Below are 17860 nucleotides of genomic sequence, written 5' to 3' on the forward strand. Positions count from 1 at the left end.
CCTTCCTTCTTTTTTTTCTTTCTTTTCTTTTTTTTGTCTCATAACCCAGGGAAGTCAAAAAGCTTACAAGTAGAAATAAATAGGCAAAACGTCATTAATCAAATCCCAAGTCCTCTCATCTGTAAAGTGAGGAGGTTGGTTGTATTGGTCTCAAAAGGTTTTTTCATCTCTTAAACCTTTTTATTTTATCCAATACCATCTAGGCTTAAATTTTACACACACACACACACACACACACACACACACACGCACGCACACACACACACGCACACATGCATACACACAAACAGAGCAAATTTTTCCTTGCTATGATTACTCTACATGTTTTAAGTATTGTTATAGCAAAGGAGTGAAAAATAACCTTTTTCTGGGTATCTTTTAAAACAATTCTATTCTCCTTTTAGCCTTATTTATAAAGGTTTCCAGATGCTGCTCCTCACAGATGAAGCACAGCATGATGTAGACACTTACAATAGCATCCACTGCTATGAAGCCAAGGACAAAGCTACTTTGAGCTCTAACTGCCTCTTACCCAGAGGATCAGGTCCAGGGAGCACTGTGTTGCTAAGGTGTGAATGGTTCTCTGAAGTCATTTAGAAACAAGCAAAGTTCTCAGCAGCAACATTCAACCCTGTGCTGTGCAAAGCACATCAGATGGCTGGCGTTCCACGCCTGGGACAGATGCTAGTGCTCATTCTGTGAATGCACAATGAAAGGATGTGGGCAAAGAGCAGAGTGTAAATGGGAAGCTGACTTCTGTATGTGCTAGGCAGCGGTACTGGGCTGAAACACTCATTCTAATTTCAAGAGACAACTCTAAAGTAGTTCTCAACAGAAAGATGAGGTATTTTTCAGATATTTGTTCAATATGAATGGGGAGGGCTTGCCAAAAATGACTTTTTATGCTGGCATGCAATCTCTTGGAAGGAAGTCAGCCTGAGTCATTGGATACATCAAAGGTAGAGAGTCCAGTGAATGGAATTACTGCAGGCTGTGTGAGCAAGGCAGATACCTGCGTTCATCTGCCCACTGCTGGGATTTCTGCCTCCTTTTAATTACATTAAAGCAGCTGGTACCACTGGTTGCTGGAGTCTTCAGATTACCTTGATTGCTTGGTCATTATCTCTAATCAGCTGCTGCTTCTCATCTTCAAACTTTTGTATAACATCCTGGAGCCGTCTTTCTGCAGCAAGCTGCTGCCGACTGCTCTCCTCTTTCAGAGAGGAAATGGTTGTCTGAAGTTCTGCTATGATCTAAAATGAAAACAGCATGCTGTAACTTCAAATTCTCCAGCAAGAGGCATCTATTTTATATGTATTTATGCTTAACAAAAGAATGAATTTGGCAAAACTCTATTCCACAAACTGAACATTTTCAATTAACATATCACTCAGGATAATGCACAAAATTCCACACAATAAAAGGCTCCAATAAAACTGTGAATGGTGAACAACTGCTGAACCAAATATATTTGGAAGACAATTCCACTCTAACATTCCACAATATTTACTCATCAGAAGAAAGAACATCTGTGATCTCAAAAAAATTGAAAAGTGTCAGATTGTATTTTACTGAGAAATAAACTTCTTAAGAGTGAGAAAGGCTGGTCTGACTTTTGTAAGACTTTGTACTACCACCACCTAGCACTCCCCCAAACCCCCACACCACCCCCACCACCTACCCCCACCACCCACCCACCCCCACCAGCACCTTCCCCCACCACCCACCACCTACCCCCACTACCCACACACCACCACCTTCCCCACCACCCACCCACCAGCACCTACCCCCACTACCCACACACCAGCACCTACCCCCCCCACCACCACCTACCCCCACTACCTACCCACCACCACTACCTACCCCCACCACCCACCCACCACCACTACCTACTCCCACCACCCACCCACCACCACCACTTACCCCCACCACCCACCCACCAGCATCTACCCCCACTACCCACACACCAGCACCTACCCCCACCACCCACCCACCACCACCACCTACCCCCACCACCCACCCACCACCACCACTTACCCCCCACCACCACTTACCCCCACCACCCACCCACCACCACCACTTACCTCCACCACCCATTACCATCCTATCACCACCCATCCACTCACCACAACCACCACCACCACCCACCACCACCTCCTACCCACCACCACTACTATCAAGCTACCAGCAAGCTAAGTAAGTTCATTTTTCATGGTCACCTAATTCTATACAGTAAGTCTTGGGTATTAACTAATATTTATGTATTGTGTTGAGATTTAAAGTTTTTATATTATTTGCTACTGTGAGATAAGAATAGTTTATTCTTTTCAAAATGATGAAACAGGTTACAAAGTGAGGTCAGACGTTTTACCTTGTTGAAGATGATTTCCAGCTATGGAGCTAGGTAAGAACTGAAGCCCACAGTCAGCATCGTCCTCCAATGAGCCAGTTTCATTGTTTTTAACAAAATTTTGGTATCAAAGAGAAGTTCATACTTCCAAATAGGTTGTCTCCTTCTTAACTCTGCACACCCATGAAAGTTTACTCTAGCTCCAATAGTGCCCTTCCACAGATGGAGTCTGCAGCTTTCCCCACACTCAGGAGTTAGTTCCCTCCACTAACTAAGGGTCCCGCCAGCTTCTCAAACCAGCACCTCAGGAGGACTCACTGGACACTCAGAGATGCTTCCTTGGCTTTGGATGTAGTTGCTTCCTTTCCATTTTGATAGTGAGGGAATAAAAGAAGCAGTATCAGTGCTCACAACACTGCTCTGTGAGAGGGAATGTTATCGGGCAGGGGGACCTAGGGGTAAGAAAGCCAGATTTCCTCAACCTACTATGGAATTGAAAATTGGTATTTTATAGGAACATGGAGCCAAACAGTGAACACAGCTTAATATTTCAGTGTCTCAAAGTTGAGTAAGACACAGCTTCATAGAAGTGGGGTGTTTAACTCTGTAGTGTGTGTTTAGTCCTATGGAAGTTTATCACATGTATAGATTTGTGTATCTAGCACAACATGTAATCTACTTTTAGACTACAAAATATATTTTTTCAAATGCTAGCATTGAGCAATCAGTAGGGAGAGTAGAAGGACAGTCCCAGCTACATGTTGAGTTTGAAGCTAATGTGGGCTACATGAGATGTTGCCTCAAAAAAAAAAAAAAAAGATTGAAATTAATAGCTAAAGTTGAAGATAAAAATATTTTGGGGGTATTTCAAGTGATTTTAAGGGCTCTAGACCAGGATATTCTTCATTTTAAAAAGATTCTGGATAATGCATACAAAAACAAATGAGTGTAGGTTTTGGAAGGAACTGTATGTAAGCAATGTTCCAAGGAAGGCACACTTGCTTTTCCATTCTTTAGGGGAGGAAACAAAGACTTCTGTGGGGAGAATGGTATTATATTTGGAAGGCTGTTTCTAAAGCTCATAAAGGTAACATAAGGTAATGTCAGGACACTGGAGTGAAACACTATGGCCAAACAAGTGGATAGAATGGCTGTCACTTAAAAAGATCTACTACTTCAGACTAAGAGGTAATCAGAACACTAGGTTAGCAAGCACAGTGTAGCCAAGGAACACAACAGCTACTCGCTGGAGACTTAAAAGTGTATGAAAACAGGCTTCTTCATCTCAGCTCAGTGATACATCACTAGCACTCACTAAATAGTTAAGTAGTGATTATAATGGTAAGTCAAGTAGTGAACTTCTATGCCAAATAAGACATGATCATCACCTGGAAAACTGAATTGACATAGTCTAGCCAGTCCATAAATAATAGTAAAAATTTTCTGAAAAAAAAGAATCTATTATAAACAATCATAATTGGGAGTGTCTAGTTTGGATAAAATCATAAAGAACACAAAATGCCACTAATAGTTCAACCTATATCTACTTCAGAGTAAGGAGTGGATTAAGACATTTTTAAGTAGATATGAGAAATTAACATTCTGGCAAATAACAGGGGCTATTTTGGTAGGGTGCTATAAGCAGCCTGACCCAGGAAAGCAATAATAGTTGCTAATAATTATTAAGCAATGAAACTTTACATAGATATTAGAATCTTATTTAAAGTCTTTATAGAATGTAAAATAGAGGTTAAATTTCAACTTTTAAATCATTCTACTGTCTTACCAAATTTTGGTGCAGTTTGAAACTCTTTCTCTAAGCCTCTTCAATAGCCAACATAAACCACACCAAGAAAAGGCAGGAGGGCACTGCAATTCCTCATAAAATACAGGAAGGCAGAGCCCCTTGCTGACCCTCTACTTCTTGTCATGGCCCCTGGACACAGTTGGGGCATTAATCTGCACCATGAAGGAAGGGGAAGCAAGCCATGGTAGTGTTGAGGGTTGATTGGCAATTAGTGGGTTCAGCTGGCAGCAGTACTCTTCAGCTATGAAGATATTTGCAAAACTGCAATACCTTGTTTTGGAAACTGAAGAGTAGGGAATTGAACTGTGAAGACTGAGAAGGCAAGGTTACCATCTAATATTTAGACAAAAAGAACAAGTATGTGACTTAGAGAAGGATCATGTCAGAGACAATGCCTCCCTTGCTTCTATGTAATGAATGTTATATACACTTCATAAGGGGTACAGTCTCTGAGTGTGCTGGGGTGAAGTGCACATGTTCTACTAGATCCAGAGCCTGATAAAATCTCAAAGATCAAGTAACTTCCTTTACAGGAGGAAAAGATTTAAAATATTTTCTAAATTTAAGCTGTTGCTCTCTTGAACGCCAATGGACTCATCACTAATGCAGTCACATTAGCACTGCTCTTAAGAGGGAGATTTTAAAAATCTCAATAAACACACTGAAGCAACTTTGCTTCTGGCACTCTCACGAGCTTGATGAGATACGCTTTAGAATTCCAACAAGCTAGCATCTGAAAGCACAACCAACCTATGTTTCTGTTTTTTTTTTTTTTTTTTAATGTTCATTTAAAAATAACCTGTTTCTCAGCAGTGACTGGCACTGTAGATAAATGCCAGTTGATAGCTATAAATCCTCACTCTATCAGAGATGGGTACAGAGCACTGTTATCAGAGTAAGGCTATCTTCCACTCGACATTCCTTTGGCATGTGTGTTTCTGGCATCAATTGATCTTTGGTTTATGAAATGATTACAGTGCGTGATAGTTACTGGTTATTTCCCATGGCCTTTCCCTTAATGTCTTGAAGAAAAACAGAACACTTGTACATTTCCAAATTTTTGAGAGAAGTTTCATCAGTCTTTAAACACCTCAAAGCGTGGTGTCTGATGAAAAAAATGTCAGCTTTCCTCTAGATCCTTTCCTTGACCGTCCTCCTTTTCCTATTGCAATATTCACATTCCTAAGGCTGCTAACAGTTATTAAATGTTTTAGTACATACAAGGCACTATGTGCTTTGGCTATTAGCTTTACTAGTTAAAAGTGTCTTAAGAGGTAGGTAATAATGTTCTCCTGACTAATGAGGAAATGAATTCCAAAGATGGCAGGTAAACACCCTCAAGGACACACAGGTGGCACCACTGGCTGGCATTCCAATCCAGCCTGTGGACTCCACGCCGTGCTTTCCGATATGCTAACACTGAATTTGCTTTAATGTCACCTAATCAGACTTCTGCACACATTGCATCTGTAGCTCAGCCTACGGTTCCTGTTTACACTCGATGAGTTAAGCATCTTTATTAGCCAGCTTCCATCTTACTGTCTGTATCCTCCATTTCAAACACAGCAAAATGAGCACTATGCCAAGTTGCAATTTTTCATGTTTCTGTTTAAACTTCAATTCGGGAGTGTTAAGATTTCTTTCAGCTGGTTATAAGCATCATTTTCAGCAGACTGACAAGGATACTTCTTCCTGAAGGGGCTGGAATAATGGCAACCATGCCATAATCATCTTTCATATAAACACATATGACTATTCAATTAAAGACTTCTGGCTTTCTTAATGGCCTGAGAATTACATAACATGCTCATTTTAGAAATAATTACAGAATTGACATTTCCTGATAACTGCACTCCAAGTTTGGCTGTATTAGGAAGGTGAAGCATTGGGGCAGGCTGGTATGTCAAAGGTCAAGATTGCCACTTTGAAGTCAGATCTAGGCTGAGTCCTGGCTGAGTCACTTGCTAACTCCTATGAGCTCATCTCGCTCATCTCTGATTTTCACTCTCTACTGCTGAACTATATCCTCAGCCCTTAACTTTAACTCAGTTTTCTCAACTGGAAAAATGGAGTCAGTAAGGAAGACTGAATAAAGTCACTAGGTTTGTGCCCAGGAATGTTGGGTACTGCAATTTGTTCTGTTCCTCCTATTATGAGGCATTCATAAAATGTTACGTGAATTTCACTTTATACACCATTGTATACAGGCAATGTCATTAAAGCCAAATTTAAAATCATTAGACAGGAAAATTGTAAAACTAAATGGCTTGGTTACTCATTTACCAAATGAAGGTAACCATTGGTTCCTTCTAGAACTCATAGAACTTCAGAGGTTTGAGACTCCCTAACTGAAGCTATTGGAAAATGGACTAACTCATGCAGCCAAAGTTCTGCAAGCATCGCCCCTCGAGCAGAGGTGGTGTTTTAACTGTTAGTCTTCCTTGTAGGAAAACTGCCAGAGTTGACAACAAGCCAGGGATGGATGCAGTGAGTCTTTTCCACTCCAGAAGAAGCCAGCATTTGAGCTTATGGTTTATCATAAATTGTATGTCATTTTGAATTAGTCAACAAGCTAGCTCATGGGTGCAACGAGTTAGAATATTGAGAAAAAAAAGAAAAGTACAGATGTTATCAACCTGCTTACATCACAAATGTAGGTGTGTATCTGCTGCCCTTGTGAAATGTGTTTTGGCCTGGGCTTGCTCAAGTGTGCTAGCTAGTTTTACAACATCTTTGCATATGTGTGTGTGTGTGTGTGTGTGTGTGTGTGTGTGTGTGTAATATGAAGATATGTGTGTAGTATGTTGGTTCAAATGGTTCAATATGCACAATTGTTCCTAATTTAATAAGATTGAAGTATTAAAAACATATTTTATTTATCTACCCATAAAAATAGCATACTAATCCATGAAAAACTGACAGGAATTTGATTTAACTCTGAAGTACAAAGGCTTTGTTGTGTTTGTTGGTTTCATTTCTGCTTTTTGATTTGGATTTATTGTTTTCTTTTGTGACTTTGGCTCATGCTTACCTGGGAAGATTTGGCAAGCTTCTGAGTGTACTCCTTCTCGATCTGCTTCAGCCTGCTGTTGGCCTGCAAAACACACGTACACGAACACACACACAGTGACCTGTGAGCTTGGTATCTCTTCCACATGCCTATCACCAGGCAGCTGGGATGCCTGCCAGCTGCACCGCCCTTCTGGGCAGCCAGAAAACCACAGGGCTTGTCTTTGATCTGACGCCAACTATTCATCACTGAAGAAGCAAGCAAGAAAAAAAGATCTCTCCTGCCAATTATTAGACAAACATAAGACTTCTGTGGACAGAAAGAAAAAGGGAGAAGGAGAGACAGAAATAGACACAGCAAGTGTGACGGCTCAAAGGTAAAGGAAGGGAGGATGAAGAGCAGGAAGGGAAAGGGAGACAAATGGGACAGGGGCTGGCGGAGGAGGAAGGGAAGGAAGTGGAGAAATTGGATCTTCTTTACCTTAGCTGAAAAAGAAAATAGATGCTCTCAGACAAAGGCAGGTGTGAAAAGTTCAGACCACTAAGCAGAGTTGAGCCCCTACTTGGCTGAACACACAGAGTAATCTTTTGAAGTGACAAATATATCTAAATCAAACAGATTTCTATCCTGGAACTAGGGTAGCCTTCCCAGAATAAGTCCACATTGCTCAAAACGTGATTGTTCTTCTGCCACTCAAGTCATGTTTTTTAGGCGTGACCCTCTTCCTGCTCTCTGGGAGTGCTTGGGATCTTCACGCTTTCCTTGGTGTTCAGAAAGGCTACAGTGACTTACCCTATCCAGGGCCCTTTCCCTGTTAAACACAGACCCTCATTTCTCAAAAACGGTTTTAGCCATTACTCTTGTCTGCTCATCCATCTGCCTGCCTTCTGTTTTGTCATCTCTTTTCACTGTTTCTATTTTCCATATCTTTGTCTTGATTTCTCTTAGAGTTTCTTCAACTTTTACTTTAAGATGTTCTATGGGATTAGAAACAACTGGCAACATAGCTGGAATTTCTATGGGTTCTTTCTTGTTCTTTGAAACAGTATCCTTATGAACTCCCATTTTATGTGTGAGGAAACTGAGGCAACCTGCCTAGCACCATATAGCACAAAAAATGATGTAGCTGAGACTTAACGTCTGCCACACACACACACACACACACACACACACACACACACACTCTCTGTAGCTATTTTAACATTCATCCTAAACTGTAAGTCACAGTCCATGCCCTTTTCTTTCCTTTTTAGTGCTTTGGCTCAAACCCAGGGATTCTAAGTGAGAAAGCTATGTCACGTGCCTCCTCCCAAGGCCTAGGAATCACTCAGGAGGAGGTGCAGAAAGACTGTAGAAGCCAGGGGAGCTGGATGACTAGAACTGGATGACTACAGTAAAGCTATTTTTTTGACACAATGGCATTCAAACATGGACTCACAGTGTCCTACCAGCATGCCCAAGATCTGCATAGGATCACTTGAGACAAAATCCTAGCAGGCAGATGGGGAGGTATTGGGAGGTCCCACCCTTAGCTTAGGAACTGTTGATAATTGATAGCAAAGAGGAGAAGAATCAGTTTTCTTTGGGGAATGAGACCCTTGAATGGGTATCCATGCTCCACTAATGACCCTAAACCCAGGCACATATTGGCAGCACTAAGAGAATATAAGAAATTGGGAGGGAACAGTGGTAGGAGACACAGGGCACATTACAGGGTTGGAAATGAGGGGTAGACTTGATCACGACACATTATACACATGTATAAAATTCTCAAACAATGAAAATGGTGTTACATTAAAAACAAACAAACAAACCCACAAAATAACTCCAGGGCTTCATGCATATTATACCCAAGCTTTTATTTTTAAACTTTGACAGCACTTCCTCAAGAAGTAGAGATAAATAGGCAAGTGCTGTCTACTGTGTTTAAGGTCAGCAAATGGTCTCTTTATTTGAATATCATACTGGAATGAGGGAGCAATCCATGCAGGCTCTTCTAATCTCAGCAGTAAGGCTGAAGTGACACTCCCTGCGAGGTCCTAGAAGGCTGGTTCCCATCCCTAACAAAGCACTTGCTGAGAAGTGTCTGTCCGACAATGGATAGATATATAGCACCCAGCCTTTTCCTGTGCAACCTCCTAGCCCTTATTTTTGAAGCAATCCTTTCAAAACTGTGTTTGTGGGTTCAAGTTAAGAACAACCCTTTATAGCTTACTCCACAAATCCCCACATCTGCAGTTCCATCCAGTTTACACTCTAATTTTGATCAAGTGTCTCAAGAGCATGTGACTACTGCTATTTGTCTAGAAAGCTGTCAGTCTCCACCCCAGCTCTATGACTAACATACCAACTTTCCGTTACAGAATCAGGGCCACTTTGAACCTCTTGAGGTTTATTGGTTTTGGTTCACATTCTGCTAATGTAACTTATCACAAAACGCTTGATGAAGTATTTGTTGCTTTTAAAATAAACACTTAGAGAGCTCACGCCATGTGCCAGGCACTGTTCTGAATGCTTTAAAAATATTTACCCACTAGAGAACCTAAAAATTAACTGCAGTGCTGTAAAGACCGATTTCCTTTTCAGAGATGTTGGTCAGTGCAGAGAAGGCTGTCTTGGCTGCAGTTCCTCTGCAGGACCTGTGGCTAGCTGGCCCAAACAAGCTAGACATGCTCCTCTACTGATAAACACCCAACTCATCCATCTAGTCTAGGGCTACAACACAGCACAAAACACAGACGAATCTCTCTCTACTTCTGTAGAGCTTCTGCCCGAGTGAAAATTATAATTTTAAAAAGTGATGTTTTAGATGGTCTGATTGTCCATGAGAAAGATAAAGGAAGGAAAAGAGGGGGTTGTGAAAGGTGGAGGGAAGTTTGTAATGTAAAAAACACAAGTTCTCAAACACCTCCTGGATAGGCTCAGGAAGTCATGGCAACTCTAACTACAAGGACCCTGAGTCAGAGGGAGCACAGACTAAAAATGCCCAGTGCAGGAATCAGCAGATAATCACTAAGCAATGACTGAGCTGAGCTCTGAGGGAGAAAAGGACCAGAGTCTATAAGGTACTACTTGTGGCTGCAAAGAATTTAGTTTTTAATGTGAGTAACAAGGGAAGTTCCTGAAGTGTTTTCTGTATTGGAGAAAATAGTTATTTAAGTAGTAATAAGATCGCTCGAGATTTTGTTGGGGGCAAGAATCAAACAAAGAGGCCATTTAGGCTGCAGCAGCAAATAATACAGGTTGGCAAAGCGGGTGATGAGACACAGGCGGACTTTGCAAAAGACCTGAAAGAAGAACTGACTGGATGTACTGTCTGATAGAAAGAGATGAGGCAAGAGTGACCCCCGGGGCTGGAGAAATGAGTCAGTGGAGAAGGCATTGGATGTACAGGTGTGAGGACCTGATTTCAACCTCCAGATCCCATATAAAGCTGGTGTAGTAGCTAAAAATCAGGTACTCCTACAGCAAGATAGGAAGCCCTGGCCCATAGGCCAACTAGCTTCTTGTACATGGTGGACAACAACAAGAGATTAGAACAAGGTGGAGGATAAGGACAGACACCCAAGCATGTCCTAACCTTCACATGCACACCAGGGTATAAGCTTACCATATATACCAACATACATTCATAATAAGCATACCATGGAGTAAGCTACCATGTGTGCCAACATACATCCATATATATGCATACTATGATGTAAGCTACCATGGGTACCAACATACATTCATACACACTAGTTAAAAAATAAACACGATTTTTATCCTAAATAAGTAGAAAATGAAGTCATTACTTGTTATAAAAGAGCCATGAGTGGACTCGGCTTTGGGATGAAGATCAAGTGACTGCTTTTGGAAACATTAATCTCAGAGATGTGTGTTAGACTCATGGTTGAGGTGACTATTTGAGTTTTTGAGTCTTGAGTTTGTGGGAGATGTGTAGGTTAAAATTATAAAGTAAAACCTTCCCAAGATGTACCTAGTGTATGAAATCATGCTGCCACATGAGCTTGCACGACACCGAGTAGATACAAAGAAGGAACAGGTGTAAATATGTTCAGCCCTGGGACTGCAGACTGCAGAAGCTAGACAGTGAGGAGAAAAGCAAACCGAAGACACGGACAGGGAGCTAAGTAACTAGAAGGACTTGGAATCAGGAAACCATGTGGAGGAGGGAGGCCAAGCTCTAGGTCTGGCTTCCAAGTTCTGCAGGAGCCCACGTCCAGTGAGGACTGAGAAAAGTTTACCTAGACCAATCATACGGTGTTCATTGCTGATCTGAAAAAAGGAAATTTTGGTATAACGCAAGGGATGAAAGCAGGATCAGAAGGGGCTCAAGAGAAAATAGAAGTAGGCATGGGAGTGGGAGATAGATAATTGTCAGAATTTTAAAAAGAAGAGAAATGAGGGAGGAACACTGCAGAGGAAGGAGGTAAGTGAAGTACTGACCTGGTAAGCTGAGAGAAGGCATATGTCTCAATGTGTGGAATAAGCACGGCATTAGAGAACATGGCACAGATCACTGGAGACTTATCTTTGAATAAATGGGATGTGCTACAGACTAAAATGTGTTCTAACACATTATTTATAGGCTGAAGCTCAAGGGTGATTACGTTTGGAGATAGAGCCTTTAGAAATGCATTCAGGTGAGGCCACAGAGAAGGGGAGAACAGGTAGCACATCTAACCCTTCTTTCCCTCTCTCCCTTCCCCAACCCCTTTCTTCCCAGGATGAACAGAGGTAAAGGATTCAATGAGCAGAAAGCTCTACAAGCCAGGCAGGCTTCATCAGAAAGGAGCCCTGGCCCCATCTTGGTCTTGGATTTCCAGACTCCAGGGGTATGAGGGAATGATGACTCTCAGCTTGTGGGGTCTGTGATGAAGCCACCACAGACTAACTCAGACCTGGGAGGAGACGCCTTTGCTAGTGATGCAGGCAAATGATCACCATAACAGTGGGGAGAGGTTCTTGATGCTTCTGTTTCCTCTAAGGAATAGGAGGAAAGATGCATTGGCTGGTAAGAGGATGAACAGTAGAAGAGACCACAGGAAGACATGAGGAGTGGGAAAAGACAAAGCGGGTATCTAGACAAGAAAGGGAGCAGAGCTAGTCTCAGAATTCTAGAAAACATTGGAAATTATCAACGCTGAATTAAATGAAGATTGGTTTGCACTATGCAACCACCTCTTGCCAATAGCTTAAAGGAGAAGACTCAATACACTGGAGATAGAGTATCTGAAAAGACAAAAGTAATTTATCACCCTTTGAGAATTTTGCTATTTTTCTGAATCTAATTCACAGTGTTCTACATTTTAAAAATTTTAAATGAAATTTCTATATATAAATTCAGATTTAAGTATAAATATAAAATTTATACTTTTATAAGTATAAATTATACTTATAAAATTATAAATATAAAATTTATAATTTCTATATATAAATTCAGATTTAAGTATAAATATAAAATTTCTATATATAAAATTCAGATTTAAGTATTTCAAACCAAGCCTTAGAAGTTGTGCATGGCAGAGCACACCTGTAATCTCAGTTTTTAGAAAGCTGAGCCACAAGAATTCTAAATTTGAGACCAGCCTACTTTACATAGCAGTGTCTTCTCTCAACAACGACAAAAGCCAAACAAACAAACAACAACAATAAAAACAACCAAAAACAAACCTTACTTTTACAGGCAGAACTTTCTATGTAAACCACTGTTTCCACAGTCCCCCTTAGTATGGCTTGAACAGATAAAAACCAAACCAAATCAAACCAAACCAAACCAAACCAAACCAAACCAAACCAAACCCACTCCACCCCACCCCACCCCACCCACAGAGGAGAAGCCCACCGTGGTTTTGCAGACAGCCTTTTTGTAGAGCTTGTTGCTGTGTCTTGGTGGCCCCTTGTCAGTGCCCACATTAGTGACTGGCTATGTATTTCCCCTTCACACTTAGTCCTCTGCCTTCAGAGGCTGCTTCTCTAGGTCACTCCTAGTCCAGAGCCCAGTGTGCTGGTCTCCTTTCCCTATGCAATTCCTAAGAAAATCTCTGCAGCAGCTCCTGCCTTCAGGTTTCTGCCCTGTTGTAATTCCTGTCCTGACTTCCTTAGATGATGAACTATAATATGAAAATGTGAGGCAGATAATCCCCCACAACCCCAAAGAAAACCTGATATAACAAAACAACAACAAAACTCATCTGGAAAGGAAAACAAAAATCAAACAATAGCAGGTCCCTCACCTGCCTGCCCTAAGACCTCTCATAAAGGTGCCTGTTGGGTTTCTGGCCCAGAGATGCATATTTAGCATACTTAAGGGGACCTGGCTTCCAGGATCTCCCAGCATCTCTCAGTCCCCTCTCATACCCCACACTCTACCCTAAACTTTCCAGCTGAGGGACTGGGCTTCCCCCTCCCTCAGAGGCTTTCTCACCCTCTCCCTCTCTCTGAGATGCACTTTCTCACTTTCTCTTTCCCTTACTGTCTCCTTCCCCACAACAAATTCCCTGGCCTCCTTCCTTGAGACTAGTGAACCCATCCTGAGAACAGCTTCCCAATAAACTTGCCTTTATATACTTTAATCTTGTTTGACTTGCTCATTTTGTTGGTAGAGAAAGAATTTATCAGTGTCAATGGTCCACAATCACCTTATTATGCTACCTTTTCTTTCAGGGTTCTTTTTAAGTGGATAGCAGAGGGTCTTGACCTTCTATCTTGTTTGGGATAGGGTCTCATGTTGCTCACCACTGCCCACACCAAAGCAAGTTGGCCTGTAAGCTTCCACTCAGCTGTTTCCACATCTCATGTTGTCATAGGAGCACTGGGATTTATCATCTTATCGACGTGTGACTGTATCTGCATCATATGGATTCTGGCAAGTGATTTATTTCCTCATTCCCCTGTCTGAAATCTCTTAAAGCACTGTGAAGACAGGTCTGATCATCCTGATAAGACTGCACCATTCTACCAACAAAATGTTGAGAGAATTCACAACCATATTTAATTTTACATACAGACCAGTTGAGCTTCAAAAATCACTTACTTTACTTCCAAATAAAAGTGCACATTTGGCCAGGCATGGTGACTCATACCTTTAATCTCAGCACCTGGGAGGCAGAAGCAGGTAGATCTCTGAGTTTGAGGCCAGCTTGGATTACCTACTGAGTTCCAGGACAGCCAGAGCTATGTAGAGAGACCATGTCTCAAAAACAAAAACAAAAAACAAAAACTAAGATAAGGTGCGCATTTGTGGAGCACAGGTAAGAGCCATGGTTTCTCCTCTGGCCAAGATGAGGTAAGTGGTAAAGGTGTAAAGGCCAGCAGGATTCTTGAGAAATGGTTACAGGAGAGTGGATGGTAACAAGCACACAGGGAAGGAAGCAGATGGTCAGCTGTCCTACTCCTGTGGCTGATTTGCTTCCTTGCTTTTCATCATCAGCTTTGTGGTTTCCCACATATAAATCTGCTACATATTTTCTTATATTTCTACTTAAGCGTTTAATGCTGGAGAATGGCTATGTAAATGTTATTATGTTGTAAATTAAAAATACCATTTTCTCATTGCCATATCCAGGAAGGCAGCTGACTTTTATATGTTAATCTTGCATCCTGAGACCTTCCTATATTTGCTTATTAGTCCCAGGGCTTTGCTAGTTCTTTTGGATTCTCTACAAAGACCATCATATCTTTAAACCAAAAGTGCTATCTCTTCCTTCCTTATCTGTGTAGCTTTATTTCTTTTTCCTGTCTGACGGTATCATCTAACATACCCAGCAGCTTGATGCTGAAGTGTTCTAAGGAGACTTCTTAGCCATGTTCTGTGTCATAGAGGGACAGTTCAAGTCATAAGTGAAATGTTACCCACAGGACTTCGGTAGATGTTTTTTCTAGACTTGACACTTACCTCCATTCATACTGGAGTACTTCGGGTTCCACTGGGGAAGAGGGCTGATGAGGTGTGTACATTACACAGGCCATGTGACCAGACTACAGTCCTGCCTACAATGGCTCCAGGAGAAGCATGACAAGCCGTCCCTCAGCCCCAACAAAAGGCAGCATTTCTATGTCTGAACTTCACCTAGCTCTGGCCTTGGGAAGCTCTCCTTCATACTGAAAACAAACCAAAAAACCAAAAAACCAAAAACTGCAGAGTGTGGACTGCATGAGAAGATATTTGTCACTTATTTTGAATGTTGTTGGTTGGTTTGCATGTATACTTGTTTTCATTTATATATGTATATAACATATGCATATATAATATATATGTAAGTGTTACACTTATGTCTTGTGACATGTTTTTCTAACATTGTAGTAGTTTAATTTCTTTCTAATGGACTAGCATTTATAATTCTGTACAATGTTAACCTACTGTATTTTAACCTCTAGGTCGCATTCATGACCCCCACTATTCTAAGCAAAACCCGACATTTGCACATGTAATATAGTTCCATTGATACCTCCCAAACCTCCAACCCATGCTCTACCCATCTTATACTGTATTCCCTTTTCTCTCCTTTCTGCATTGCTTCTTTATTCCATTATTTAAATATTGATGCCATCTACTCTTAAAAGCAAGTATGTGTAGCACACTTCCAACCAGTACCCCAAAGCTGCTGTCTCTGAAACATAACAGGATTACAGGTGTATACAAAAAAGTTTCTTAGAGCTAGGCAAACCAGTACTGCCAATACGTAAGTGGAGCACCACTGTATCTTCCCCAAACAGCTTCAGGAAATTCAATGTCAAGCAAAGAGCCCTGTAAGGGGACTCACAGAAAATGAAACAAACAACCACACAATGGTGGATAAAGGGGCAATTTAAAATTGGGCGACATATCCAGTCTATCAGATACACCTAACACAACCAAGAAACACAAAGAATTTGAGATCATTGTATCTCTTCATATCCTATCCTAGAATGGAGACCACAGCCACCCAGATAGGTGAAATGATCTGAGAAAGAATTCAGAACCCTTACCTATATTTTTAAAATTTACATTTTATATATTTTGTATATCCATGATCTGTATCTGTGTGTGGTCTCTGTGGGTTTATGCAAGCCATAACGGATATGTGAAGGTAAAAAGGTAACTCTGGGGACTAATTCTCTCCTTCTACCATTGTGGGTTCTGGGGAAAGAACTCAGGTCCTCAGGCTGGGCAGCAAATACCTTTACTTACTGAGTCATATTCTGTGCTCTGGAATCTTGATTTTGAAAAGGATAAATGACCATAAAGATAGTCATATAATAAAATGTTTGAATTAAGAAGTTCTGTTTGAGACTTTGAGAAGGTGGTTCTTAAAGACAACAGCATATGGGAGGAGAAGCACAAAGGACAGAGCAAATTCAGCAAGGAATAGAAACACTAAAGCAAAACAAACAGAAGTTGTGGGAATTAAACAATCAGATACTTTATCAAAGCACATTTAGTATACAGCTTATGAAGAACAGTCATAGGGTAGTTCCCAGTAGCCTTCTGCATCTTGCACATGCTCAGAGCTCAGGAGATGCTCAGTCCATGATCAGTAAGAGCAGTGAGTTTACCAAGCTTTAGTTCACACTTGAAGGACAGAGGAAGCAAATTCTGATGTTAGTGAGGGATGGCAGCATAGGATAGATAGATGTACTTGCCAGCAAGGGGAAAATGCCAGCAGGCAGACAAATAACACTCAGATTTCTAGCACCTCTTCCTATTGGGGCCACCTACCTGAAGAGGCTGCCCAGCCTAGGACAGGGGCTGCTGACCTTGGTTAACCGTCTTCTCTGAAAAAGCCTTGACAGACCCATACAGAGGCAAACCTCTTGGCTCCTGATCCCTCCAGCTGATAACTGAGATGAACCATCACATTTGTGGAAATATTTTTCCAGAATGGATGTTAAATTATGTCATTTCTCAATATGATTTATATATTTTTTCTTCTTTAGATTTGATTATTAATTTTTAAATACTGACTCAGCCATGCACAACTTGGAATTAATTCCATTTGGTCATGGTGGTTTTTTGTTTTTTTTGTTTTTTTCCATTTTGGATTTGACTTGTTACTTTTTTTTTAATTTAGAAATTCTGCTTCTGAGAGATAATGTCCTGCCATTTTCTTATAGAATTTTGGTTCAGTTTTGTTATCAGGGTCATGTTGACCTAGCATGATGTATTAGTAAATAGTCTGCCCTAAAGACTCTAGAGTATCAATACAACTTCTTCCTCACATGATGGTAGATTTTATGATTTATAATTCATGTCAGTCTAATGCCTTCTTTTTTGGAGAGGAAGGTCACTACTTGCTGAGTCATTCTAATGAATGCTCCATTCAATAAGAGAGAAATCATGCTTGGTACTAGAAACTTAGCCAGCTTCCTAGTGCTAGTGAGGCCACGATCTCAGAGGAGAACCTACAACTGCTACTTTACTAAATCAACATAGTCCCTAACTACACTCTGAATATTTATTCTTATAGCCACACATACAGAGTATAGGTCTTAACCTCCCATCAAGAAAACTCTTCTCTGCAAAAGAGAGACCACTACAGAAATCCACAGTGATCACAGCGAAGAGTTGTAGAGCCCAGTCCAAACAGATACATCTATACTACAACTCCTGTCCCTAAGGCTCAGGGTTCTTTGTAGGAGCAGAAAGCTTGTAATGTCTAGAGGAACAGACATTTGCTGTGAGATGGTTTCTCCTGGAAATGTCAGAGAA

General features: G+C 41.1%; 1 protein-coding gene across 3 annotated transcripts in view; it reads right to left on the reverse strand.

The window, feature by feature from the left end:
• The window catches only part of Cep112 (centrosomal protein 112), a 407052-nt gene that overhangs the window by 89790 nt on the left and 299402 nt on the right, over positions 1–17860 (reverse strand). For all 3 annotated transcript variants that reach the window (XM_034505950.2, XM_076935566.1, XM_076935567.1), the window contains exons 22-23: positions 7189–7251; positions 1104–1253 (exon numbers count right to left, since the gene is read on the reverse strand). In XM_034505950.2, the coding sequence (XP_034361841.2) occupies positions 1104–1253; positions 7189–7251 (213 nt within the window). The remainder of the gene's footprint in view (positions 1–1103; positions 1254–7188; positions 7252–17860) is intronic.

The sequence above is a fragment of the Arvicanthis niloticus genome, chromosome 6, assembly GCF_011762505.2.
Source record: "Arvicanthis niloticus isolate mArvNil1 chromosome 6, mArvNil1.pat.X, whole genome shotgun sequence".
Classification (NCBI taxonomy): Eukaryota; Metazoa; Chordata; class Mammalia; order Rodentia; family Muridae; genus Arvicanthis; species Arvicanthis niloticus.